The 26,811-nt window shown below is 41.1% G+C and overlaps 1 protein-coding gene across 4 annotated transcripts in view; it reads right to left on the bottom strand.

Moving 5' to 3' along the window:
• Positions 1–26,811, bottom strand: part of IQGAP2 (IQ motif containing GTPase activating protein 2) — a 299,037-nt gene that overhangs the window by 241,786 nt on the left and 30,440 nt on the right. For all 4 annotated transcript variants that reach the window (XM_011284171.4, XM_019835765.3, XM_019835759.3 and 1 more), the window contains one exon: positions 5,951–6,050. In XM_011284171.4, coding sequence (XP_011282473.3) covers positions 5,951–6,050 — 100 coding nt within the window. Of the gene's footprint in view, positions 1–5,950; positions 6,051–26,811 lie in introns of those variants that run through there.

Raw genomic sequence — 26,811 nt, 5'->3', positions numbered from 1 at the left:
AAAAGTCACTGCTATACTGAATTTCATCTAAGTTTTCTCCTTTGTTATCTTTTTTTTAATGTTTATTTGAAGAGAAAGAGAGAGAGACAAAGGCAGAAAGAGAGTGACAGAGAATCCCAAGCAGGCTTTGCACTGTCAGCACAGAGCCTGATGTGGGATTTGATCCCACTGATTGGGAAATCATGACCTAAGCCGAAATCAAGAGTCTGACACTTAAATGACTGAACCACCCAAGCACACCCTCCCCTTTGTTATCTTTTAAAAGTTTCACAGTTTTTCTTTTTATTGGTAGGTGTGATCCATTTGAGGTATTTTTTTGTGAAGGGTATAATGGTATACTTTGTGACGAGTACTATGTGTAAGGTCTAGATTCACTTTTTACATGTTCAGTTTCAGCACCATTTGGTGAAAAGGCCATCTTTGCTCCATTGTATTGGTTTGCTCCTTTGTCAAAGGTCAATTAACTATACTTTTAGGGTGTATTTCTGGGTTCTCTATTCTCTTTCACTGATCTATGTGCCTAATGTTTCACCAATGCCACTCTCTTGATCACTGCAACTTTGTATTAAATTTGAAGTCTGGTAGTGTCAGTCCAACTTTGTTCTCCTTCAATATTGTGTTGGCAATTCTAGGTCTTTTTCTTTTTTTAAAACATTTTTTAATGCTTATTTATGAGAGAGAGAGAGGAAGGGAGGAAGGGAGAGAGAGAGAATGAACCCAAGTGGGGAAGGGACAGAGCAAGAGAGGGGCACAGAATCTGAAGCAGGCTCCAGGCTCTGAACTGTCAGCACAGAGCCCAATGCAGGGCTCAAACTCATGAGCCATGAGATCATGACCTGAGCCAAAGTCAGATGCTTAACCAATTGAGCCACCCAGGTGCCCCTAGGTCTTTGGCTTCTCAGTATAAACTTTAGAATCGGGTTGTCAATATGCAAAAAATAACTTGAGATTTTGACTGACATTGCATTGAATCTACAGATCAAGTTGGGAAAAAGTGACATTTTAGCAATACTGTCTTTCCTATCCATGAATATGGAATATCTATCCACTTATTTAGTTCTTTCTTCTAGTTCATCAAAGTTTTATAGTTTTCCTCATATAGATTGTGCATATTTTATTAAATTTATACCTAAATAATTCATTTGAGTGCTAATGTAAATGGAACTGTGTTCTTAATTTCAAATTCCACTTGTTCATTGCTGACATATAGGAAAGCAATAGACTTTTACATATAATCTTGTATCTTGCTATAATTGCTTATTAGTTCCAATTTTTAAAAAATTCTTAGAGTTTTCAAATAGTCAATCATGTCATCTATGAATAAACCCAGTTTTGTTTCTTCCTTTTCAATCTATATTTTCTTTTTTTAATTATATTAACTAGAACTTCCAGTTCAAAGTTGAAAAAGGAGTGGTGAGAAGGAAGGTCTTTGCCTTGTATCTTAATGGGAAAGCTTGGAATTTCTCACCATTAAATATGATGTTTGCTTTTATCATGTTTTTTGTTCACTGTCTTTCTCAAACTGAGGGTGTTTCCCCCCTTGATTCCTAGTTAACTAAGAATTTTTTTCTTGAATAAGTTTGGATTTTGTTAAGTGCCTTTTCTGCACTGATACAGTGACATATCATGTAATTTTTCTCACTTAGCCTGTTGATGTGATAGATCACATTAAATGATTTTCAAATATGAAACAAGCTTTGCATACCTGGGATAAATCTCACTTGGTTGTGATTTATACAGTACTTTTTATACACTGTTGAATGTGATTTGCTAATATCATTTTTTATAGATGAATAGTATTTCATGGTAGGGATATATCGCATTTCATTTACTCATCAGTAGATGGACATTTGGGTTGTTTCCACTTTTTGCTCCCATGAGTAATACTTCAATGACCATTTGTGTGCAGGCTTTCTGCATGCACACAGGTTTTCAGGTTTCTTTGGTATATATCTGGTAGTGGAATTGTTGGGTCATATGGTAATTCCATATTTAATTTTTTTAAGTAGCTGCCAGAATGTTTTACATTTTTTGAAATGCTATTTTACAGAGTGTGTGCAAGTGGGGGAGAGGGGCGGAGGGAGAGAGAGCATCTTAAATGGGCTCCATGCTCAGTGCAGAACCCGATAGGGGGCTTGATCCCATGACCCTAGCATCATAACCTGAGCCAAAATTAAGAGTAGACACTCAACAAACTGAACCACCTAGGCGACCCTAGAATGTTATAAAAAGTAGCTGCTCCATTTTGTAATTCAACAAGCACCTTCCCTCATCCTTGCAAACACTTGATATTGTTGGTCTTTTCTATTCTAACTATTCCAGTGTGAGGTAGTATCTCACTGTGGTTTTGCTCTGCATTTCCCTAACAACTGATGTTAAACCCCCTGTCCTGTTCTGGTGCATGTGTATCTTATTTGGTGAAATGTCACCATTACTTACCCCCAAATCACATGTATTTATACCTGTTTTCTTTTAGGAGTTTTGTAGCTGTGGTTCTCACATTTCGATTAGATTATGCATGGGATAGAGATCCAAATTCATTTTTATGTTTGACTATTTCCAGTTGCCCAAGATTATTTGTTGAAAGATGTTTTTCCCATTAAAATGTCTTGATCGATTTTTGAATTACACTAAACTTGCATTCCCGGGATAAATCCCACTTAGTGGTATATGATACTTTATTTATGTTGCTGGACTTGGTTTGCTAGTATTTTGTTGAGGATTTTTTTATTTGTACTCATAAGGCATGCAGGTCTATCATTTTTTTGAGGTATCTTTGTCTGGTTTTGGTATCAAAGAAAAAATGGGTCTTAGTAGAATGGGTTGCGAAGTGTTCCCTTCTATGTTTTTTGAAAAGCAGGCAATTTTTTGCTTACTAACTTTACCTTTTTACTTGTTCTAAGTCTATTCTGATTGTTAATTTATTTTTGAGTCAGTTTTGATAGTTTATGTCTTTCTAGGTATTTGTCCATTTCATTTAGGTTACCCTACATATATTTGTTGGCATAGTAGTACATCACCCTTTTTATTTCTGTTAGTAGTGATATCTCCTCTGAATGATGTAGCTTTTAAATGGTTTATTATTAATTACCACAAATCTTGAAATTAATAAAGCCAAAGATGTAACAGACTATTACAATTTTGAGTTTTCAAAAATTCTGAATTAAAAGAACATACAAACACATCCTTCCAGTTCTTACCTCTGGAACCAAAAAGAGGCACAACAACAGAACCTACACATTTTTAGTTTAAGTACACCCAATCAGTTCTGAGCTGAACTAGAGACAGATCCTGGCTAAGCTTACACATTCTAAGTTTACCAGTTAGTAGAAACTCAGTATTTTAAGTCAACCACACTCACATGAACACCTGCACATGCACGCACTATAATGAACCCAATATGACAAATTCCTAAGGCATTAGCATTGTAAAAGAATCATGTACCAAACCCTCTGAATTTTTTGGACAGAGACTAATTCACCCTTTCATTTATTTCTTGAGTTTAGGACCATTAGAATTCTGTGTACTATGCTTTCTGAAATCATAGCTCACATATTAATATGTATCTATTAATGGCCACATTTTTACAGACTCCACTTCCAAAAATCAGGTTCCTTAAAAGTCACCAAAAATGTTCAGATGTTAATAAGATTCATAAATACATATTACATCTAATATCTTCTTGTAAAATAAACTAATAAAGTCATCTTAGAGGAAAAGTTGTATATTTCATAGTTTTTTCTTTCAATGAAACTATTCTTAGGAAACCTTCTTCAAAAAACCTGGGCTTATTGTTACTCTGACTTCTCTAAAACAAAATTCAACTACAAAGGTTTGAAAACACTGTGACAAGCTGTCAAGCTGTATTGATACACTCGATACATTCAGGAGAAAACTATGCTTATCACCATACACCTAACTGGCACTACTAAGTTTACAGAACACTTTTGCCTTTTATATTTTAGGTGATTTTTAGAGCAGGGGCAGGGGTGGGAATCATGAGGTAGGGCAGGTGGCACTAACATCCTTTTTATTTTTTTTTTAATTCACGCATTTTTTAAAGTAGTATTTAAATCTAGCTGTACATTAGAAACTCCTAGATTTTTTTTTTTTTTTATTTTGAGAGAGACAGAATGCAAGTGGGAGAAGGGCAGAGAGTGAGGGAGAGAGACAGAATCCCAAGCAGGCTCCACACCGTCAGTGAAGAGCCCACTGTGGGGCTTGAACTCATGAACCGCGAGATCATGACCTGAACTGATGTCAGACACTTAACCGACTGAGTCACCCCGACGCCCCTAATTTATGCATTTTATTTTATGACACAACAAAAACTCATTACTGTGCTAACATGTTTATCATCCCATTACAGAGGAGACAAAACCGAAGTTCCCACGGGTTAAACAATGTGGCCAAGGTCACCCAGCTCCTAAGTGGTAATGCTGGGACCAGGAAATCCAGTCCGCTGACCTCTCCCCAGTAGGACACTGCTTCTCATTTAGAAAAAGTAAGAGGCAAAAATTTAGAACTCAACATGTGTGTAAGGAGAAAGTTTCTCGTTACTCTTCCTAAACTTTTTCTTTGAAAGCATGTTTATTTGGAATATTTATGAGCCACTCTCCGTATCTAACTTTATTATCAACAACTTGACTAAAAGCCTGTTTTTAATAATCTTAGGCTGATATTGAGTCTTCAGTGACCTGCCACCTGTCAACTTCACATATTTTAGAATCTTTAAAAGTATTCTTCAGAGCTTAGAGCTACGAGACACTGTTAAATTATTAAACAACCCTGAGAAACCCCTTTCAAGTGATTCTGAGGCCAAATTAGTTCATGTGTCACTGAATTCTCTTCCACCCAGCACTTGATAAAAAGCCTCATTCCTCCAGCTCTGTAGACAGCTATTTAACAGTGATTAGAGATCATTAACACCAACGACCATTACCCCAATGTTTATTTCTATATACTTAACAAAGCTAGAACATACCATCTGTCCAAGGAATGATACTGTTACTCAATCACAGCACAAAGCACTAAATCAGAATGTAATTCATGGCATATGGGCATTGGAGTATTCACCCAGCACAGGGCAAAGTTCTTGTGGTTCCTCCGATACAGAGGCCTAAGGGCAAATTAGTTTATCTTCACTTTCTCCTCAGAGAACCCAACGTTTAAATGGAGATTGCAGTCATAAACCTACTCTCTAGCTTAGTGACCGATGGACTTCAGTTCAAAATGAGACTGTCCTATACAGTATTTATAATTACTGGCATTTGGGGTGACAAAAATATCTGAGGAAGCTCTGGGGAAAACGAAGTTCAAGTACACTCATCATGATGAGCACCGAGTAATGTACAGAATTGCTCAATCACTATACTGCACACCTGAAACTAACTGTATGTTAACAAAACTGGAATTAAAATTAAAAACTTAAAAAAAAAAGAAGTCGATTTAAGTCTTTGCTGTGCCCTCACTTCCAAATCAGTGAAATGAGGAATTTGAAATAATCTGCAATTGGTCCAGAGATTTCCTGGGAGAACGTAAGCAAGAAAAAGAAATAGTTGCCTCCCCTCCTAGGGCCTGGACCCTGGCTGTGGCAGCAACTTTTTCTCAATTCCGCCTGACCATTTACAAAAATACAGGTGGTTCTTCTCCACTTACACTGCTACCAATAAGACTGCAAATGAGTGGTTAAAAGTATGTATCCCAGGGGCACCTGGGTGGCTCAGTTGGTTGAGGGTCCGCCTTTGGCTCAGGTCATGATTTCACGGTTCCTGAGTTCAAGCCCTACATCGGACCCTCTGCGGTCGGCACATAGCCCATGTCAGATCCTCTGTTTCCTTTCTCTCTGCCCCCACCCTCCAAAATAAGTAATAAAACATTTTTTAAAAAGTATAGTATCCCAAAGTTTATCCAGGAGAAGGTACACAGATAGACTGCATTGGGATCTTACCTTTTGGCTTCCTCTAGATGGCACAGATATTCATAAGCAATGTTCTGCCTCCTCCTCTCATCCATCTCCTCTGCAGAGAGCCTTTCATCATCCACAATAGCTAGAAATAGAGGAAAGCATCACATTACTTTTAAGGGTAGTGTTCATCAAATAAACACTTGAGACAAACAACCGAAAATTCAACACTGAACACTAAGAGACAAGGATATTTAAACATCAAAAAAATAGAAAGATTTGCTTTTGGATTTTACAATATGTCAATGATAGCAAAAATTTAAAAATGCAATACTGAAGTACGGGTTAAAATTACTAAAAAGGATGAGAACAGCATCATATATCATAGACTTGGTGCCAGAGAATTTTGATGGCCTCAAACCCATTAAAACATGGTCCACTCCCAACAACTTTCCTTCACAAGCTTGTAGTATTGGTCCAGTGGCTCAGCTTGGACCTTCCTGGAAATTCTGAATTTTAACAAATAATCTATAAGGATCAGTGTTTACCCACTCCTAAAGGGAATTAAAGCTTCTCACCCAATGCAAACCCTAGGTTACAGATGCCAAAGTCTCTAAGATTCGTGCTTCACCTGTATCTTGGCCTTGATGAGGCTAACCTTCCTGGTCAAAAGGTATCCAGAAGAACAAAACAAAGGAGACATCAATTGAGCAGTTTTTAAGCCCCACACTCTTCATTCCAATACAAATATACTTTACAAACTTCCACAATTCAGCTTTACTTTTCTGCAGAGAATACGGCTTCCCCATTTCCTGAGTGTACTTCGCCTGCCCACAGTCTCAACAGTACTCAAGAGCCTCACGGGCCACATCTGCCAACTCTTGGCTCTTCATTTACATGACAAAGAACTTCAATTCTGATAGCTATAAAGTGAATTTGGTTTCTAGTTTGTTACATTATTCATGTAATGAACACGTTGGGGGTGGGCAGGGATGTATGGTCATATGGGGCAGGAATATGAATTTTTTTTTGTTCCCTAGCCACAGCTCCAATCAGCCAATTCATAAACGAGACCCCTGGTTCCAAGCAGAAGCGTTAAGGTGGCCCATCCATCCCTCAGAAAGGTCAATCCCATGCCATACTGAGGAAGAGTCCAAAATATCATCTTAGCAGACAAGAGGAATTAAGATAAAATTTTGAACTCTTACTGGAGCAAGTACTATGCTAAATATTTTCCAGCCAAAAATAATACCTCAAAGAACTCAAAAGTGATTAAACTTATATCAATATAAAATATGACAGAATACAATATATAAATATATGCTCGATGCTTATTGAGCATTTACTTTGTTTCAAGTCCTTGAAATGTTTTCTATGAACTGCCTCATTTACAGATGTAGATGACACGATGAGGCAGGTAATGTGTCCCACTTTACAGTTGAGCAAATGGGCTGTGAAGTCATTTGCCCACGTGAAAAGTAGAAGCATTAGGGCTAGACATGTGTGGATGGGAGGATGGGGGCGGGGGAAGAAATACGGAAGAACTTAGAGAAACGTGTCTGTTTATAGAGGAGGAAGAAAAGGAACCTGAAGAAGAAGGAGAGGAGATGTGGAAAGGCACCAGGACAGGCTTGGAGAGAACCACGCTAGGGCAAAAGAAGCAGGAGCCTCCACACATTCCATCACCTTCTTCCTGTCCTCCCTGTCTACCACTCCCCATGTCTCAGTGTGGTTTCATTGCTTGAAACAGATCAACGATACCAGTGAGGGTCAACAAATATACTTTACAAACTTCCACAATTCAGCTTCATCAAAATCATCTTCTTTTTCTTAATAAACTCAATCAGATCTAAACTTTAGAAGAGAACTTTCAAATTTAGGAAAAGTACCAAAGCTCTGGAACAACCCTCCCCTGCACCTCTACCCCAAGACTGCAGGCCTTCAACGTGTCTCCCCTAGACTCTTCTGACAGCCCTCCGACAGCCTCCCAGCCACCACCCCTCCCCCACTCATTGTCCTCACCACCATCAGAAGCACCTTTCAAACACAGTACTGCTCATTTCGTTCTCCTTCTCCAAACCTTTGATGGATCCCCATGTGCTACAGAACAAAGGTCTAGAAGACCTTCCCACCTCCTCCAACGTGAAACCTGAATTCCATCCACTCCTTCCAGGCAGTTCTGTGTGCCAGGACCACAACACCACATTTTAGGCTGGAGTGCTTCTGCTCTCCACCTTCCCTCTGCCCTGGAAAGCCATTCTCCCACCTCCGTGTCTTACATCTTCTCAAGCAAAATTCTGTAGATCTGCAAGTCAGGATCCATCTACCTGCCTCAGCACTTTGGTTCACCTTTTTATTACATCACTCATCACAGAAGCTCAGTCACGTCTCCCCCTACGAAATGGGAATTCCTTGCAGGAAAAGACTCTTAACTCATCTGCATGTCCCCGTTACATTTATCATGGTTCCTTGCATGCAGACCACAAACATTTCTGAAAAAGTGCCTTTGTTAAGTGAGCTGACCCTCACCCCATAATGAATACACTTCTCAAATTATGATTTTCGTATCCCAAGTTTTCCTAGAAGGTACCTGGCATGCCCACATATCGTCACCTAATCTTCCACCTCCAGGGCTCCTAACACGTCATCCCCCGGACACCTCGTGATTTCCAATCTCTCATTTTAACTTCAGTCTAAAGACGGTTTTCCATTCCCGACAGAACGTTTTCATCTCATAGTACCTTCAGATACATTAAAGCTTGAAAACAATATAAAACTCCTAGTATGAATCCGCATGATGATGCTACCTTCCCAACTTTTAAGTATGAGTGCAGGGGTCACATTCAAAAGGAGACATTCTTACTGCCACCTTCCTTTTTGGCTATGAATTCCTTCCACCTCAACAAACCGGCCCAGGAGGAAAGAGAAGCCTTAGCAGTACTTGGTCCCAAGGCCTCAACCCCCCAACTCCTTCCACAAGCCATGCAAGAATCCACCAGTCCAGGAGAGCTGCAGAGAGGCTCTTAAACTGTGACATCACCCCCATCCAAAGGGAAGACTTAATGTTTGAATTAACACACACACATATGCCACAAAGCCTTAAATTGCAATCCCAAAGTATTGGCCCCAGCTGATAGAATTCTGCCTATCTTGATGGCTCAACTCCATCATGACTTCCTTCCCAAAGTCCCCTGTTTGTTCCCACTCAAAATGTGCTCTCTCCTGGCACCTCCTATATCGTTTCATTTCATAGTCAACTCCTACAAGACACAGTTATATTCTCACCATGCCCAGCTCACTACCCTGCACAGGCTACATGCTCCATAGAATATATGCTACACAATCTCTCATCAGGAATGATTAACACAAGGACTCTAAAATATCTATGTGGGTAGTTGTATTTGCCTACTTACCCCGAATACAAGAAGGGTATGGTCACTGATGGAGCAAGTCCAGTAACATTTCACACACCTCACTTACCTAATGTTCAATTTATAGATTCTATGGATCAGGCATGAGCCAAACCATCAGGGATAGGGCAGTGAACAAAACAAAACATGTTTGCCCTCGTGGGGCTTCCTTTAACACATCCCTTCCTTCCCTTCTGATCTGGCCCACCGGGTCACACATCTGGCCACTGCCCTTTCAACCACATCCACTTCAGCCTCACCTTCTTTCCTTTGTGACGTATGGTCAAAGCACATGTTATGGTTATGAGCGTGAAAATGTCTTAATCACAGCAAAAGTAGATCCTTCTGGACCACAGAGGTTGCCTGCAACTATTTCTGCATTATTTAACATTTACCAAGTAGCGACTTCTGATAAGAAGCACAGGCATGGATAATAACACTGCCATTTAAAGAGTCATCATGGAACTGATTAACTAATTCACTTAAGCATGACTTTACCACCCATAAATCACTCTTCCATGTTATTCTGTGGTTCTCCTAATCACTCTGAGAAATAGGCACTGCCTCCTTCTAGGAAACAGCGGTCATGTAAGGAAAGGGGATGGCATGTAGTTACTTGCTGGGTCAATGGCTGAGCCAGGGCTGGAAACAAGTTCCCTGAACACAGCAGCCCCTGCCCTTGCCCAGTGCCGTGCTGCTGCTAGATCTGAGTGAGCCAGGACAGGACAGGTTCTGGTCACTGCCAAACCCAAGAGCAGACCATTTAAGTGCCTTCAGAATTGCTTTCACCTTAAAACAGCTTGACTAACTGCCATTTCCTCTGAAGTTCATCTTCACTTGCTGCCTTGAACCCTAAGAGACACAAAGATATTGTGAAGAACTTCCAGAAATATTAGCAGCTCACAAAATTCCTCTTGTAACATTAGCAGATGCTGGCTCCAAGATGGCATTTTAAAGCACTAACATTCTACAGCAATCACATTATGGAGCTTATTCAGAGATCTAAGGAGCACAGTAAGTGTTGGTAGAGAAGGTGTTGAAGTAGAACTCTAAGTCATGGAAGGAAACTTGAGTTCATTTTCCAAATAATACCCACAAAATCTAATGTAAAAATAGCCCAGAGACCTGCTTCATTAAGGAGTTTGCCTGTTCCATTGTTAATTTCAGCTACCCTACTTGCTCCCTTCACACATAGACACAACAAAGCCACCATCTCCTTGGTATTAAAATCCATTCACTTGTTCAACAGATATTTGAGTGGCTGCTTTGTGTCTGTTGTACAGACTGGATATACAGTGACAACTATGATACACAAAGTCCCTCAAAAAGCTTTTACTAGAGTGAAACAATTGTAAGTTTGACATAACTGCAGGATGCTTAGATAGATGTGTGTCGGGGGCGGGGGGGGGGGGTGCCTTGGTGGCTCAGTGGGTTAAGCATCTGACTCTTGGTTTGGGCCCAGGTCATGATCTCACAGTTCAGGAGATCAAGCCCCACATCAGGCTCCCTGCTGACAGTGTGAAGCCTGCTTGGGATTGTCTCTCCCTCTCTCTCTGTCCCTCTCCTAGCCTCTCAAAAATAAATAAATAAACTTAAAAGAAAAGATAGGTAGGGATATACTCCCTCCAGTGGAGAGCGGGTCTGCAAGAATCACAAAAATCAGAGTGCCTGTGTGGCTTGGTTGGTTAAACGTCCGACTTCGGCTCAGGTTATGGTCTAGCAGTCCGTGAGTTTGAAGCCTGCATCAGGCTTTGTACTGACAGCTCGGAGCCTGGATCCTGCTTTGGATTCTGTGTCTCCCTCTCTCTCTGCTGCTCCCCCATTTATGCTGTCTCTCTTTCCAAAAATAAATATTAAAAAAAATTTTTTTAAAAAAGAATCACAAAAATCAGGACAGGGAATCTCTGTTTTATGAAATGGTATGATGTAAAACATGTCCCTTTAAGGAGAAACAGGTTAAAAATATGGTATGAAGCACTAATTCATAGAAACATGCTAGACTTTAGCATTTTATATACAATTATTCTGGGTGACTCAAAATTTCTGAAAGGAACCCTGAGAATCTTAAGTCCTGAATGTGTAATTCAACTCAAATGTCTATTGAACCACCTTTTAAGATTTGGGTCCAGTTTTTAGCTGGGAGAGTAGAGCCAAATGGTTATCTCCCCATTCTCAGAACTTAAAGAATGCTTCCAAGAGATGTATACCCCAAGTAAGGAACTAGAGATAAGAGAATTGATTCCAAGACCCTAAAATGGGCAGGGGACAGGGGTTGGGATACCAAGATGAGAGAACCCCAAGTCCAAAGTTCCCAATAAAGTGAAACACTCAATAAACTTGACCCATGATATATTCTGGCTTCATACCGGGATGCTTCCTGAAGTATTTCACAGCTAGCTGATCTTAAGCTTTTAAGGATCACATGATCCAACTTCCCTAATCTTAATCTTCTTTTGAAAAACAGGCAAACCTGAGGTTGAAGCTATTAGTAACTTGAGGCATATTCTGAGGTCAAGAATCTTCAGTAATGGTACAGAGCGCCATGCCACGTGTTAAAAACAGTGGAAGTTTTATCAAGTCACTAAAATTATGAGACACTGAGTGCAGGGGTTCGTAACTCATCCATCCCTACCAAGTGCCAGGTAAATAGTACATGCTCAATAAAAGCTGCTGAAGTGATGTGCTCAGCTTTGTGCTCGCGAGCAGAAAGGCTGTGTCCTTTCCAGGTTTAGTCCTACTAAGTCCAGTGCCCTGGTGGTAACACAGCCCTACTGTCCAGATCCTAAGGGAAGGCAAGCTCCAATGCCCGTCCTCCACACTTTTCCTAGAACTTCTCCCCTATCACACATTTCTAAGAACTCCCAAGTTATGTATCAATGTACAACTTCAGAGGATATTCATGTTAGACAAGGTTGTAAGGGACTGAGGTCTCTTCCTTTAATAAGGGACTGTGGTCATGTCCTTTAATAAGCCAAAACCCTAAATCTTCCAGCTAATCATTGGAAGAAGAATTTCCTATGTGAGGAAAGAGTAACCACTCGAAACAACACAGGTTACTTACACGAGTTAGTCTCTAACCAGACACTAATCTCATTTCTCCAGTGAGGTTATTAATGCTCAGGAGACTTAGGGAACTTCTTTGCCACAATTACTCAGGAAAAAGAAAAAAACAGTTCAGGCTTTGTGAAAATGGTTAATCCTTTTCTGCAAATATGCTTTAAATGTACACAGCTTTAAGCCCTGCATATGAAAGAGGGTTCTTTGATCTCACTTTGATACAAAAAGTTCCAAACGTGTTTCCCACAAAAATGTTATCATCCTTGAGCATTTAAAACGCCATTTGTTTCTATCAAACCTGAATCTCTAAACCCCGCACACCTTTTCAGAACAGAACCTCATTTCTAACTCTCACACAGACAGTAAAATTAATTTCGGTCCACTGTACAAACCCAAAGAATGTCTCACTTTAAAAAAAAAAAAAAACATATATAATCTACAAATTCAAAGCAGGACATAGAGATTGTTAAGGTCCACCCTGCAGATTGGGATGGGAGGGATCTATCTAGGACTTTGCTCCATTCAGGGGAAGAATTAAAGGCCAGGATTCCTAGATTGGGGATTTATTAATCAATTACTGTTACAAAAAAAATATTTGAGGGACAAAAACCACTTCTTTTGCTACCAAATAGGCACGAGGAAAATTCCATTTGCTCATTGTCTGCTCCTACACACTTCAGCAACAGATCTCAGTAAGGAAGAAAGGGTTGTCAAGTTTCCAAGGCCAATTTAAAATTTTTAGCTCCAACAGTTAAAATTACAGAAGGAATTGTAAAACCTTTAGTTTGGATGAGATTCTACTATTTGAAAAGAAGAGAAAGGAATTCAACTCCTACTTGTCTATGAACTTTTCATGCTTAAGATGGTCAGTGCAAATGTTTCCTATTAGGTAGAACTAGTCCTAAAATTATTCTCCCTGTTCTCTATAGAGAATGAACATTTAGGGAGGCAGGTATTTACCTTAACTTCAATGACCCCAATGCGAACAATGATATTTTATTATGGTTAAACAGATGTAGCAGGTTATATAATGACGGCTCCCTGGGCTTGCTCTCAGGGAGTACCAAGTCACTGCTAACACCTTGTCCTTATTCTCTCAAAAACTACCCCAAACAAACCAGAGTATCAGAGATTTCTACAAAGCTGTTTGTGCTTTAGAAGACAATAGGATACTGACTCTTGGTCTATTTTTTCTTTTACTATTAGGAGAAAATAAATCACAAATACTTCAAGGCTAAGTGCAGGAAAACAAAACAACCTCTTGGTTTTGAATAGGTGTTTTTCCTGCACATTCCATACGCATGCATTATTTCTTGCGTTTCTCTAGTCAGCATAAACTCTTTGTGATACATACATGAAAAGTAGTGGAGGGAAGGGACTAAGACTTAATAAGCACTTTCTACGTGCCAGATATGTTACATATACTATCTCAGTCCCTGCTTCCCCCTTTGTGATAGGAATTTGGATGTGTACTTTTCTAGTGGGAAATAAACTCAGGGAGGTTAGGTAATTCAAAGATCATAAAGACAGGTAAACGGCAGAATTGGGATTCCAAACAACGCTGATTCCAAAGTTTTCAACTACACTCTTCTTTCTTGAGTGGTCTTTCAACTCACTTGAGTTGAACCACTCTTGAGTGGTCTTTCAACTACACTCAAGCGTCACTGCCTCCCTGCATCCATTTGATGACTGGCCCAGCAGCCATTAGGCTTTTCTGAGGGTGTTTTTAATGGTATTACTGATATCTTACTAGTCAGCAAATAGATTTATGTGACTTTCTTTTCTTTCTGCTGTAAGCCATATAAATTAGTGCTATTTTGAATGAGTAAAGAAAGTAAAATCAGAGGCTTATTTCTTAGAGATGCAGTAATGTCAAAGATAGTCCAATGAAGGGAAAAACATTAAGATACTATTCAGCATTGCCAAATTAGACTTATCAGAACGTAAGGGCGATAAGAAGAGCAAAACAAAAACAAACACGTCAGTGACGCTGCTTATGTAACACACAAGCAAAGTCATATGATCAATAAATGCTGGGAACACGCCGGAGAAAATCAAACATTTTTATCTCAGGCACCCTCCTTTATTCTACTCCTCTGTCCCCGCAAAAGGCGAGTTTCTGACTACACTGACAAAGACACCTGATGGAAAGGTGTGGGTGAGTGGAAAGGGAAGCGGCTGTGGGGTAAAATATGCCTGTAATACTGTCACATTCAGTCATGGATCAGTTAACTAGACACTCAGTTTCACCATCTGTAGAATGGGAATAATGCTACCTGCCCCATGAAGCTACTTTACGAATACTTTTAAAAAATCACATATACTTTAAATTATTTTATAGTTAGGGGTGCCTGGATGGCTCAGTTGGTTAAGCACAGGACTTCAGGTCGGGTCATGATCTCACAGTTCACGAGGACGAGCCCCGTGTGGGGCTCTGTGCTGACAGCTTGGAGCCTGAAGCTTGCTTCACATTCTGTGTCTCCCTCTGTCTCCGGCCCTCCCCTGCTCACACTCCATCTCTCTCTCTCTCTCAAAAATAAACATTAAGAAAATATTTTACAGTTCAACTATAATATAACCAATTATTAAATAAGTTATAAAATATAAAGTTTATGGATATGCATAATAAAGACAACAGATAATCATCTAGTTTTTCAAGGATAATTGATTATACTCAATTTTCCCCTCACTCTGCCTTTAGTGCATATCTCCGATATAACTTGCAAACTGAATGTATCTGAAGTTACATAAACTGAAAAAAAGCAAAATTTGAATTCTTCTCATGTATACACACACTGGATGTATATATATATTCGGTATATATGTATACACAATGTATATACATATATATTCAGTATATATATGTACATAAATACATACGTATATATGTGTACATATATATAGTGGGTATATATTTGTAATTTAAATAATATAAGGTTATGTTATTACATAAACTATAATTAAGGGGGGGAGGGAAAATGCCTACAAGGAAATACCAAATGTTAAAGCACTTGTTCTTTTTTTTTTTTCACGTTTATTTATTTTTGGGACAAAGAGAGACAGAGCATGAACACAGAGCATGAACGGAGGAGGGGCAGAGAGAGAGGGAGACACAGAATCGGAAACAGGCTCCAGGCTCTGAGCCATCAGCCCAGAGCCTGACGCGGGGCTCGAACTCCCGGACCGCGAGATCGTGACCTGGCTGAAGTTGGACGCTTAACCGACTGCGCCACCCAGGCGCCCCAAAGCACTTGTTCTTAAAAAGGAGTGAGCTGGGGTTTTTTCATGAGCTTTTTTGATTCATAGACATTTTCCAGATACTCCATACCACTGATGTGTACCGTTTCAGTAATGGAAGATTAAATGTGTTTTAATGTTCAGTTGCAGAAAAATAAGAAAATGAGGAACAAGCCTTAATGCCAATTCTGCTGGGAAGCATGCCTTCCATGCACTAATTGCTCCATTGCTCCATAACTTTTAGAGAAGGATCCGCCGACACTGAAAATGGGCAACAAATATTAATAGGCTTAATGAGGAAAAAAGATCACACAAGTTCAAAGATGGCAGACAGGAAGACGACTAATGCCAGGATCTTCTGTCTGAAGGCTCCACCTGCCTAAACGATTGGGTGTGACAAGCTATCTGAGGCAACAGACAGGGTAAGCCCAGAGTGAAATGGAATGAATGGAAGGGGACCTCATCTGAAGAATGAAAAGGCGGCTCCAACATGCCTGTGTGACATGAAACCTCCTGAGTCTGAATTAGAGACAAGACAGAAAAAGGCAGTGATGCTTTCCAAGGGCAGAATTTGGCAACAGAATGAACAGGATGAAGAAAAGCATGGTACGGGGGAAGAAAAAGGAAGCCAAGGAGTAGCCAACTCCTTTTGCGACTTCAGATGGTGGAGGTGGAAATGGCTCAGCACCAGTAAGTCACGCTAATATGCCAATTCACATAAAGGCAAATTTGTACAATTAAAGAGAAAAAAAAAAGTGGAAGCACCCCACTGTTCTAGCAATATACTAAGGAGCCGACTTTCAATCTGAACGTATATTTAGAAGACAAGTTTAATGTAACAGACTCAATTAGAAGGCTATGATGTAGAACAGAAGGGCACTATTAATGCAAGCATATGCTGTTTGTTAGTGAGTGTGAATTAACACATGATTCAGGACAATCAATTTTCTAACTATGCCAAAAACTCAGCTCTCAAATGGATCATACCATGCAAACGGAGATATTCTGACAATACAGTCACGGATCGAGAATACATTTCAAACTGATTTTTGGGCTAACACAATTTAGGCTAGTTATTGTGACCAAGAAGTTTCTCTGTTTATAAGAAGGACATGAAAATCACCACCAGTCCACACATTTCAGGTCTGCATGAAATCAGACCCATGAGAAATCATGTGACACCACCCACGGGGCCAATATCAGGCAGCAGGACTTGAACCAATTAAATCAGGCTCTTCTGTCTCATAGCAGTTCTGTACATTTATAAAGTGTTACCATGAAAATTATCTCATACCATTCTAAGAGCCCCATCAGAGAGATGGACAAGTAAAAATTACTTCCACTTGACTAAGACTAAAATGGTTTAAGTGCTTTGCTCCAGGTCTCAGAGCTAGATTACAGAGCTGGTTTGTTCTTATAAACCAACACTTGGCTTATGTTTAGTTTTTAGCAAACTTTTGGAGGTACCCTATTATAGGAGAGAAAAAGTATTTTTATTCTTTTATGTCAACAGTACAGGGAGCAGTAGGAGGAAACAGAATGGCTGAGGTGGGAAGGGAGTGGAGTTGGCAAGAGTGGGTGAGGCCAACGTCAACTCTGCAGGCTGAAGAGAATGTATACAAACCATGATTTTGTAAACTTCTTGAGAAGTGTGTAAAATACCCTGGGAACGGCTCTCTTGTGGGAAAGAATTTACCCCACTTGGGCAACAAAGCTGAAAATATTTTGGTTTTGGCTTGTTGCGTGCTTTTTGTTCGAACACGCAGTACGAGGTCCCAAGTTTAGAAAAGTGGATGTTCCTATAAGCGCAATGAACGAGACTGAGATTTTCACATATTATGCTCCCTTAGTCCAAAACTCAAAAGCTTTATACAACAGTCAGGACAGCAAGCGCATGAAGCAGAATTCATGCTCTTCTGCTTCAGACTTAAATTAATAACTGGTCTCCCTCTGGCATTTCTTTCTTGGCTGGGGAACGGACTATGGTACCGTACGTAAATTGCACCACATGTCCACCGCACATGAGAGGAGACAGCCAAAGTGTGTGTCAGCCACCAAGCTCCTGAGAGGATCTGAATACAATTTCAGAGTTAAGTCATCGTTTCTACTTCAGACACGAGAGCCTCGTTAGCATTTGTGCAGCACAAGTGTCCGTGATTATGAAGCCAAGTGAAGCTGGAAACTTACTATCGGTCCACTAGGTGCAAAATGCTGACAGAAACTTATGAAGACGCAGAGTGCTAAAATGCCTTCCAAATGCCTTGTAATTAAAACCAATAAATACAAAACAGAATGTGTTTCTTTTGGTATGTGGCAGTCTCTTACCGAAGGCTAAACACTTACAGTGCACGTCAAGGGTAGAGAGAAGGGATGGAATAGGGTGGAAGAAAGGATTCAGTGCCCCTAATAGCTTAAAATCTAACAGAACATGTATTTAATGTGGGAGAAAAGTTAGAAAGCTCCTTTGGAAAAAGGACAAATTAATTATAAGACAAAGAACAGAAAAGCCAAGGGGAAGAGAAAAGATTATTCAATAATGGGATTATTCAGGGCCACTGTTCTCCATGACATGTGTTTGAAGTCAGGTTTTAAGAGGGGGAGAGAGGGCTGGGTGGGGAAACACAGCTAGAGAGGTAAATCAAGAACAGGTAAACTGCATGTGCACTTCAAGATGCAGTCTTATGCATTATCTTTGGCCCCACTCCTTAGCCCTCAGAGTTTCCAATCAGCCCCTCGCCACCCTTCCAAGCGGCTCTGAATTTCTTAAGAGGAACAGGGAGGCTCCCCAGGACTCTTGACAGCTGCTTCTAAGCAGTGTAGGTGAAACGAGTACAAGTGTCTGATGACAGCGAGGAGATCACATGATAGCTCACAATCAAAGAGCAGGGCAGACTTCCATTCCATTGATAAAAGCTCTCTCAACAAAGCTAACCCGGCACATCTAATAACACACATAATTGCAACAGAATCATATATAGTTCACTGGGCATCAGTTGTTAAAGCAGTGACATAAATCAATGTAATTACTATTAAATACTCAAGCCAAGCTCCTTAGTTTGCCAGTTCACCAGTATTCGGTCAAGAACGATTTGCTTTCCTTTGGAACGTGTTCAGCGTTGCATCCCAGGAGGCGGGGATGGAGATTAAGGAGCAAGTCCTAGATCTGCTCTTCAAAATCCATGCTTCCCACGCCCTCTCCTAGTCCACCGTCCACTGCCAACTTGATGCCTCCACTAGTCAGAGAGGCTCGAGCAGCACATTCAATGGTTTTCTGCCCTCTGAGGTGGATTCCTCTGCAATGGTCCCAGGCAGCTCCAGACCCTCTCCCATGCCAGCCTTCCTTTCCTGTTGAGATCACGCTGGAAAGAATAAGAGTCTAGAAGCAGGACAAAGAGAAGAGGTCCAGAAAGAAAATGAAGACGTCTGTGAATTGCAGCATTTAGAAGCTCTCCTACGGGATTAAGTTAGCAGAGGAGCCAAGAGGGAGCCAGTAGAAGCAGCTGGGGAGGCTCTGGCTCCTTCACATCCACCCTTCCGTGCCCCCCGCCCCCCAGGACTCCCAGGGCAGTTTCTTGTGGCTCTAATATTATTGCATTTAACCTACAGTGATTCTATGACACTGGTATTATTTACAGTTTACAGATGTGCCAACAGAGACTTGGGACAGCTGAATCATTTGCTCAAGATCACAGCTGACATGCGGGGAACACAGTCTAGCGGCGGTGGGTCTTAACCAGCACAGTGCCTTCAGGAGATGCAAACCTGCCTTTCTAAGCCCTCTCTTGACCTCCACATACTGCTGTGTATTAATGCCTTTTATCATAAAAAAAAAAAATATCCCTAAATGCAGAAGAGACTAAACACATGGAAAGAACTGGGGTGAAGAGAAGAATGCAGGGGCAGGGCTCCAAGGCCAATAAGCATAAGTTATCTAATTTCAGTGTCACTCTTTTAGAAATCATCCACTGTGCATTCCACTCCCCCATTTGTGGTTCAGTATTTGAATAGGAGTCCCCACCTCCAAATTTAGTATAGTTGGCATTGAAAGCAGATGTGTCTTGTATACCCTGCTGGTTGCCTGGGTCTGCACCCCGCCGGCACCGGGTTTCACAGCGCAGAGGTCTCAGGCGCTGACCCAGCTCAGCTCACACTCGGCTGCACATGCGCAGGCAAATCTAGGCAGAGAAGCAGCCGGGAGGCGTGGTTCCCGGGGAACATCTCATTGGAGGCAGCGGATCTACTCATCCCATCAGCCCTCCAGCGTCTGCCTCTGCCCTGCATCAATACCCCTCCTGGTGATCCACAGGGCTCACCGGAACTGCACATGGAACGGGAGGACGGTCTTAGTGCACGGCTACCTGCAGCATCCACTCACACTGTGGGTCCAAGAGGAACCAGAACTTCTCATCCCATCTGTTTTTCCACATCTTTTTTCAGAGCTGAGCTGGTTCTTCTGTTCTTCATTCAAGTTATTAAAACTCAAGTTACTAAAACTCATTCAAGTTATTAAAAACTCTTGGAAGGTAGATGTACTCCAATTTGGTAGATACAACTGAGCAAGCTCATTCTCTACACACTCCAGCACACGAACCAAAAAGCTCTTTGGTTCTAAGTTCTTGGCGTGAGCATACCTGTTATGAATTGCCTTTATCCTTAAAAGTAGAGTACAGTGGGAGTTCTGGTGGTGGGGGCAGGAAATACAGAATTAAGGTTTGGGTACAAGTTTTGATGGTAAACATTTTAATTAGTATCTCATTAACCAAAACATTTCCCCAAACTTCTCTAGTTAAAATATCTTTTCTAAATTTTTTACTGTTTGTTTATTTTCGAGAGAGAAAGAGAGAGGGGGTGGGGAGGGACAGAGAGAGACAGGGAGACACAGAATCTGAAGCAGGCTCCAGGCTCTGAGCTGTCAGTACAGAGCCTGATGCAGTGCTTGAGCCCACGAACCGTGAGATCATGACCTGAGTTGAAATCATGATCTTCTTTTTTTTTTTTTTTATTTTTTTTTCAACGTTTATTTATTTTTCGGACAGAGAGAGACAGAGCATGAACGGGGGAGGGGCAGAGAGAGAGGGAGACACAGAATCAGAAACAGGCTCCAGGCTCTGAGCCATCAGCCCAGAGCCTGACGCGGGGCTCGAACTCACGGACCGCGAGATCGTGACCTGGCTGAAGTCGGACGCTCAACCGACTGCGCCACCCAGGCGCCCCGAAATCATGATCTTCTTAACTGAATGAGGCACCCAGGTGCCCCTCAACTCAAAATACCTTGCTCACCCCTCTCTCTCCTTGAAAAGGCTAAAGCTACAACTTAACCAACACTGATTAGACTGGTGTTTGTTAAATAAATACCCCCAATGTTTTTAGACGTGAAAAAGCTTACTTTTTAAAAAACGTTTATTTATTTTTGAGAGACAGAGAGAGACAGAACGTGAGCAGGGGGAGGGGCAAGAGAGAGGGAGACACAGACTCTGAAGCAGGCTCCAGGCTCCGAGCTGTCAGCACAGAGCCACATGCAGGGCTCGAACTCACCAGCTGTGAGACCATGACCTGAGCTGAAGCTGGCCGCCCAACCGACTGAGCCACCCAGGCGCCCCTACATAAAAAAAGCTTATTTACAAAAAGAAATAGGATGTGGAGAATTTAGAACCCATGCACACTGCTGGTAGAAATGCAAAATGGTACAATCCCTGTAGAAAATGGTGTTTCCTCAAAAAATTAAACACAGAATTACCGGGTGATCCAATAATGCCACTTCTGGGTATACAACCCAAACAAGTGAAAGCATGGAGTTGAACAGGCACGGGCACACCCACATTCAAGGAAGCGTTACTCAAAATAGCTGAAAGGTGGAAGCGACCCAAGTGTCCACCAACAGAGAAATGGATAAACAAAATATGGTCTATACATACAATGGAATACAAGTTGGCCTTCCAAAGGAAGGAAATTCTGACACCTGTTACAATATGGATGATCACTGAGGACTTTATGCTAAGTGAAATGAGTTGTTCCAGAGAAAGATAAATACCACACAATCTCCTATGAAGCACTTAGGATATTCAAAAGCATAAACAACAAGTAGAAGGGTGGTTGCCAGAGGCTGCTGGGAGGGGGGAATGAGGAGTTGGTATTTAATGGGTACAGAGCGCCAGCTTGGGAAGATGCAATATTCTAGAGATGGATGGTGAATATACTTAATACCACAGAACTGTATGCTTAAAACGGTTAATATGAGAATTATGTGTATTTTACCACGATTTAAAAAAATGTTTACATAGCACTTTGTATAATGCCAGGCGTGGTTCTAACATCTTCGCAGGTACTAACTCATTTAGTCTTCACTATAAAGCTGTGAGGTATGTTCTATTATTATTGTCACCTGAAGCATGATCCTTGCCCACAGTCCAGAGGGGGCAAGCGGCAGAGCCGAAAAACACAGGCTAGCATCCCAGCCCCAGTGCCCCACCCTTGACCACTCTGCTACTTGTCAGAAAGGCAGACAGCTGGGTCTGGGAGGTGGGGGGGGGGGGGCTTGCCAACCAATTCCCATAGGAACAGTAACAGATCCGATGGCTTATACACCACTGGGGGAGTCCTATAGACACCTGCCGGCTCCAGCCTCACAGGCATGAATTTAGGAATATCCAGAGGGCTCACGACATAGAGATGGATCTCGAATCAAATGTGGCCTTTTTCACCAATTCTGTAGAATCAAAGAGTTTCAAATGAGAAATGGCATCTCTCTGGTCCAATTTCCTTTCAAAACAAGAACTACTGCTTAACTATACCGGAGAAGATAGGTTTGCTCCTATACTTACACGTGTCCTTGTATTGCCAACAAGCACATAGGAATCCATGGTTGAAAAGAACCCAATCCCTGCGGGACACAGGATGAAGGTGCAAGGTGTGAGAGGAACCACAGTGAGCACCTCTCTGGGTTTTCCTCACCTGCTAAATGGGAATACTTTTACATCTATCTCCTCTTTAACAGTATTAATGATTTGAGATTAGCTTAAGGTGTGAAAAATATTTTTCAAAAAGTTAAATGATGCTCTCATAACGCCATCCACCTGGAGGCTGTTAAAAAAAAATAAAGATCTAAATAAAATACTCAAATAGGTGAAGAATGATCACAGCTAGGCCTTTGTTTCTGGCGTTCTCATCGGTTTCTCACACCTTGTTACTCATCCACCAAAAAGGTAACAAGGCATTCAATATAGGGTATTTCACCTCTGCTCAGAGAAAATGCCTTTCTCTTTTTGTCAGCATCCTGCTTACCTCCCCCAAGGTCTCAATGGGACAAGAGTAAAGCGGACCAGACAGCCCTTGGCAAACCTAACAGCAAAAGTGAACCTTTCTGGCCTACGGCTGCATTTTCCGTGCCTCTTTTCTTGTAGGCTATTTTATGTTGTGTGTATTTCTTAAGAACAAAGACATCCTACCGCATGAGCTCAGCACAATTATCCAAATCAGGAAATTTAATATTGATACAATGCTATTAGCTAACCCACAGTCAAGTCTCACCACTTATCCCAGTAATGAACGTTCTTTATGGCTTTCTGTCCCACGCCTACCCTCTTTTAATCTTGAATTGTCAGCCTTTATCTTTGTTGATCTTATGTTTTTGAGGATTACAGACCATTTTATAGTATGTCTACCAGCTTAGACTTGTCTGATGTTTCCTTAGGATTTGATTCAGAATATGCAGTTTTTGCACTTACCACACAAAACTCAAGTTGTGTGATTTCACACACTCAAATCAGGAGGCAGGGGATGTTGGTTTATTTCCACATGGATGACGTTAACTTTAATCACTTGGTCAAGGAGAGGTATACCAGATTTCTCCACTATGCTTATACTTCCCCCTCCCCCAACAAGTAAGTCATTTGTGGGGAGATACCTTGAGACTATATAAATAACCTTTTCTTTATCAAAGTTTCATCCACCACTATCAGCATCTATTAAAGATTTCCTAACTCCATTATTCCTTCTACAATTGGAAGGCTGTCTACTGAAAGGAAGAGCCTACCTTTCCCATTTTTATCAGTTTGTGGATTTTGTACTCAATGCCCTACCTGTTTTTGAAAAAGTGACAAAGAAAAATGCACCAAAGTAAGTTTGGTATGAAAAAAAGAAGTGTTAAGGATTAAAGTTTTATACAAGTATCTCATAAAACTACTCTACAGTTTGCCCAATAGATGTGCTAAAACTGCAGCAATTAAGTCTACAGCTGAACGCCTGCTCTATGACAAACCCTGGGTGTATCTGAGACATGAAATGCCATGTCCCGTAACATCTGCCATTTGTTAATTTACCAGGCTTCGTGCCAGTGGCCTGACATGTAATTACTGATCTTCTCCACAACCCTGCTAGACAGAGAACCCTAATTTACAGAGAAGAACATGGCTCAGACAGCTAAGGACTTGCCCAAAGCCCCAGTGCCAGGCAGGCCAGTTTAAGGTTCTAGAACCCATGCTCTTCCATCCACAGCTCTGACCCTTTGTATATATACAAGGGGATAATGTTGAACTTTAAAGTTTGTGCATCTACCATAACCTTTGTTTCCACCTGTTTTATGTGTCATAGCTATTATACTGAAATGAGGTTCTATAAAGAGGATTTAAAACTCTCAAAATGATTAACTTGAATGTGTTTTCTCATTATTAACTGTGGCATTCCCATGGTACAGCCTGTTCCAGAGAAAATCTTCAACCAGGACATGGTTTATTTAAGCTCTTAATGAATCTCCTCAGATTGAGGCAGAAAGAATTTTGTCTTTATTCCTGTATCATACTGTTAGATGAATGTGAACTTAGGAGAAAAAAAAAAAAGGAGGTGGGAGTGGGGGCCTCTGGCTGAGTAGTGACTCAGGTAAGTGAGACAGGTTTACACACACTCAATGTTTAATCTCTTCATCCCAAGTGAAGGAGGCATGAGTGGCCAGATGTGCTCTCAGACCTGGCCTGTGGCTCTAAAAATGAAGTCAGTGTACTCTGAGTGAAAAAGGACTCACCTTCCTTCCCCTCCCCATTCCATACACCCAGCACGCACAGTCTTCTTATGCATTATTAGAGCTATCCCGTGGGATAAGTCAACGCATAGGCCTGTATTAGGATCAAGACTTTAACTGTTATAACCTAATTTTACTGCAATACCGTTTTCATTAAAGGAAATGAGATCAGGCAATTGGAAGTTAAGAAAGAGTTCTTATAATAAATCATACCATAAGTTTTTATTTTCATTGGAAGGGTGGGAAGAAGAGAATTACAACATCCCCTAAAGAAAATTTGAGAGGTAGAGTAGATATATTATCAACAAGGGTCTTATAGCCCAATCCCTTTTTATAGCTCCCTTAACCTTCCCCACTGGTTTTAGACAACTTTGTGTTAACGTCTGAGATGGAAGGGCTCTGAGCCCATGGATAAGAATTTCACTACCTCATCTGTGAGTGACCCAGCTTTGGGTCCCAGTTTTTTTGGCCAGTTCCTCTCTTTTTTTTTTTTTCCCATGGCCATTCTCTAGCCAGGGGCAGAGTTTTTCAACTCCCCATACTGTGGGTAGAACAGCTCTTTCTGATTTCTAGAGTCAACGGCAGGGAGCGCTGGGTGCCATTTCCCTACTCCTCCCGAGGCCTGAACTTCACTCTCCATGCGCCATCCTTCTCCCATTCCTACTCCACATTCAGGCTTTGAATGCTCTCTTTATTTATGGCAGACGGGGATTTCTCATGCATAACTTCTTAAAGCAAAATTCCTTTGATTTTGATATCTATTATATGTCTGATGCAAGAGGGATGCTTGTCATGCAAGAGGTCCACCAAGTTAACTGGAAGGTAGGAAGTAAGAAACATTAACAACACTTTGCAAACTCCAAACAGAGGCACAGGAGGTAGTAACTGAATGACAAAGGTACCTGGCTTATTAACATCAGACTCAATAGAAACCACCCCAAATGTGGGGCTGAATCCTAAGTACTAGCTTTGTAAAAACAAACAGAAACAAACAAACCAACAACTCCCTCCCCCCCCCCCCCCCCCCCCCCCAGCATGCTCCCTTTCCCACCAGGTTCCTAATCTCTTCTTTCTCCTTCGGTTCCTTTTCTCCATGCCAGGATTTGGATACAACCTCTTCAAAAGTAGGAACTACAGGGAGTTAATTTCCGTATCTTTCCAAGAAGAAACTCACTAAAGTTTGATGGACAAGGTCTATGAAGGAATGTGATTACACAAAGGACAGAAGGATCAATGGAATCCAGACTGAAGATGATGATGATCAGAGATAAACAAAAAACTCAACATGCTAGCCACTACTTAGCATTTATATAGTGGTACTAGACATTCTCCTAAACCCTTTCATAATTACTTTAATCCTCCCCAAAACTGTAAGGTAGGTACTATTAGTTTCACTTATCAAATAAGGAAACCAAGGCACAGAGCCCTGTGACACTCAGTAGGTATTTGTGGAGCCTGGATGGCACCAGTGCAGCATGACTCAATGGCCCAGCTTTTTTTTTTTTTCTAATAATTATTTTTGAGAGAGAGAGGAAGAGAGTGAGCGGGGGAGGGGCAGAGAGAGAGGGAGACACAGAATCTGAAGCAGGCTCCAGGTTCTGAAATATCAGAGCCTGATGCAGGGCTTGAACCCACAGACCAGGAGATCATGACCGCAGCCAAAGTGAGATGCTTAACTGATGAGCCACCCAGGGGCCCCTCAATGGCCCAGCTCTTAACCATTAAGTTATGTTGCCTCAAAGAGCAGTCTGGTTATAAGGCAATAAATAATGGGCAGTGAGAGGAGGAGACTCAGGTAACATGATAAAATTCTGGTATTTCTAAGTCAAGAGATCACACATAGAAATAAAATATGTTACCTTCCAAAATAACTGGCCAAGAAGCTCTATGTTCATTCCAACTTGGATGCATTACTGAGGACATTTTTAGATGCTCCTTTTGGAATGCCCTTCAACTTAATTATGCATTTCTTTTAAATGTCCTGAAACTTGGTCCTTAAAGATAGGATCAGATGTTTGCCAACAACCACTAGTCAACTTGAGCCAAGCCTAGAAAATTAAGTGGCAAATTGAACATTTTATTACTTTAGATTTTTTCCCCTTCCTGATAAAATAATCCTGATGGCAATTCCCAAAGAAAGTAACAAAAAACTCTGAACTACAGAGGCTGAATTGAAGTACATCACTAAT

Source organism: Felis catus, chromosome A1, assembly GCF_018350175.1.
Source record: "Felis catus isolate Fca126 chromosome A1, F.catus_Fca126_mat1.0, whole genome shotgun sequence".
NCBI classification, from domain to species: Eukaryota; Metazoa; Chordata; class Mammalia; order Carnivora; family Felidae; genus Felis; species Felis catus.
This window is presented reverse-complemented; position numbering and strand designations above follow the sequence as displayed.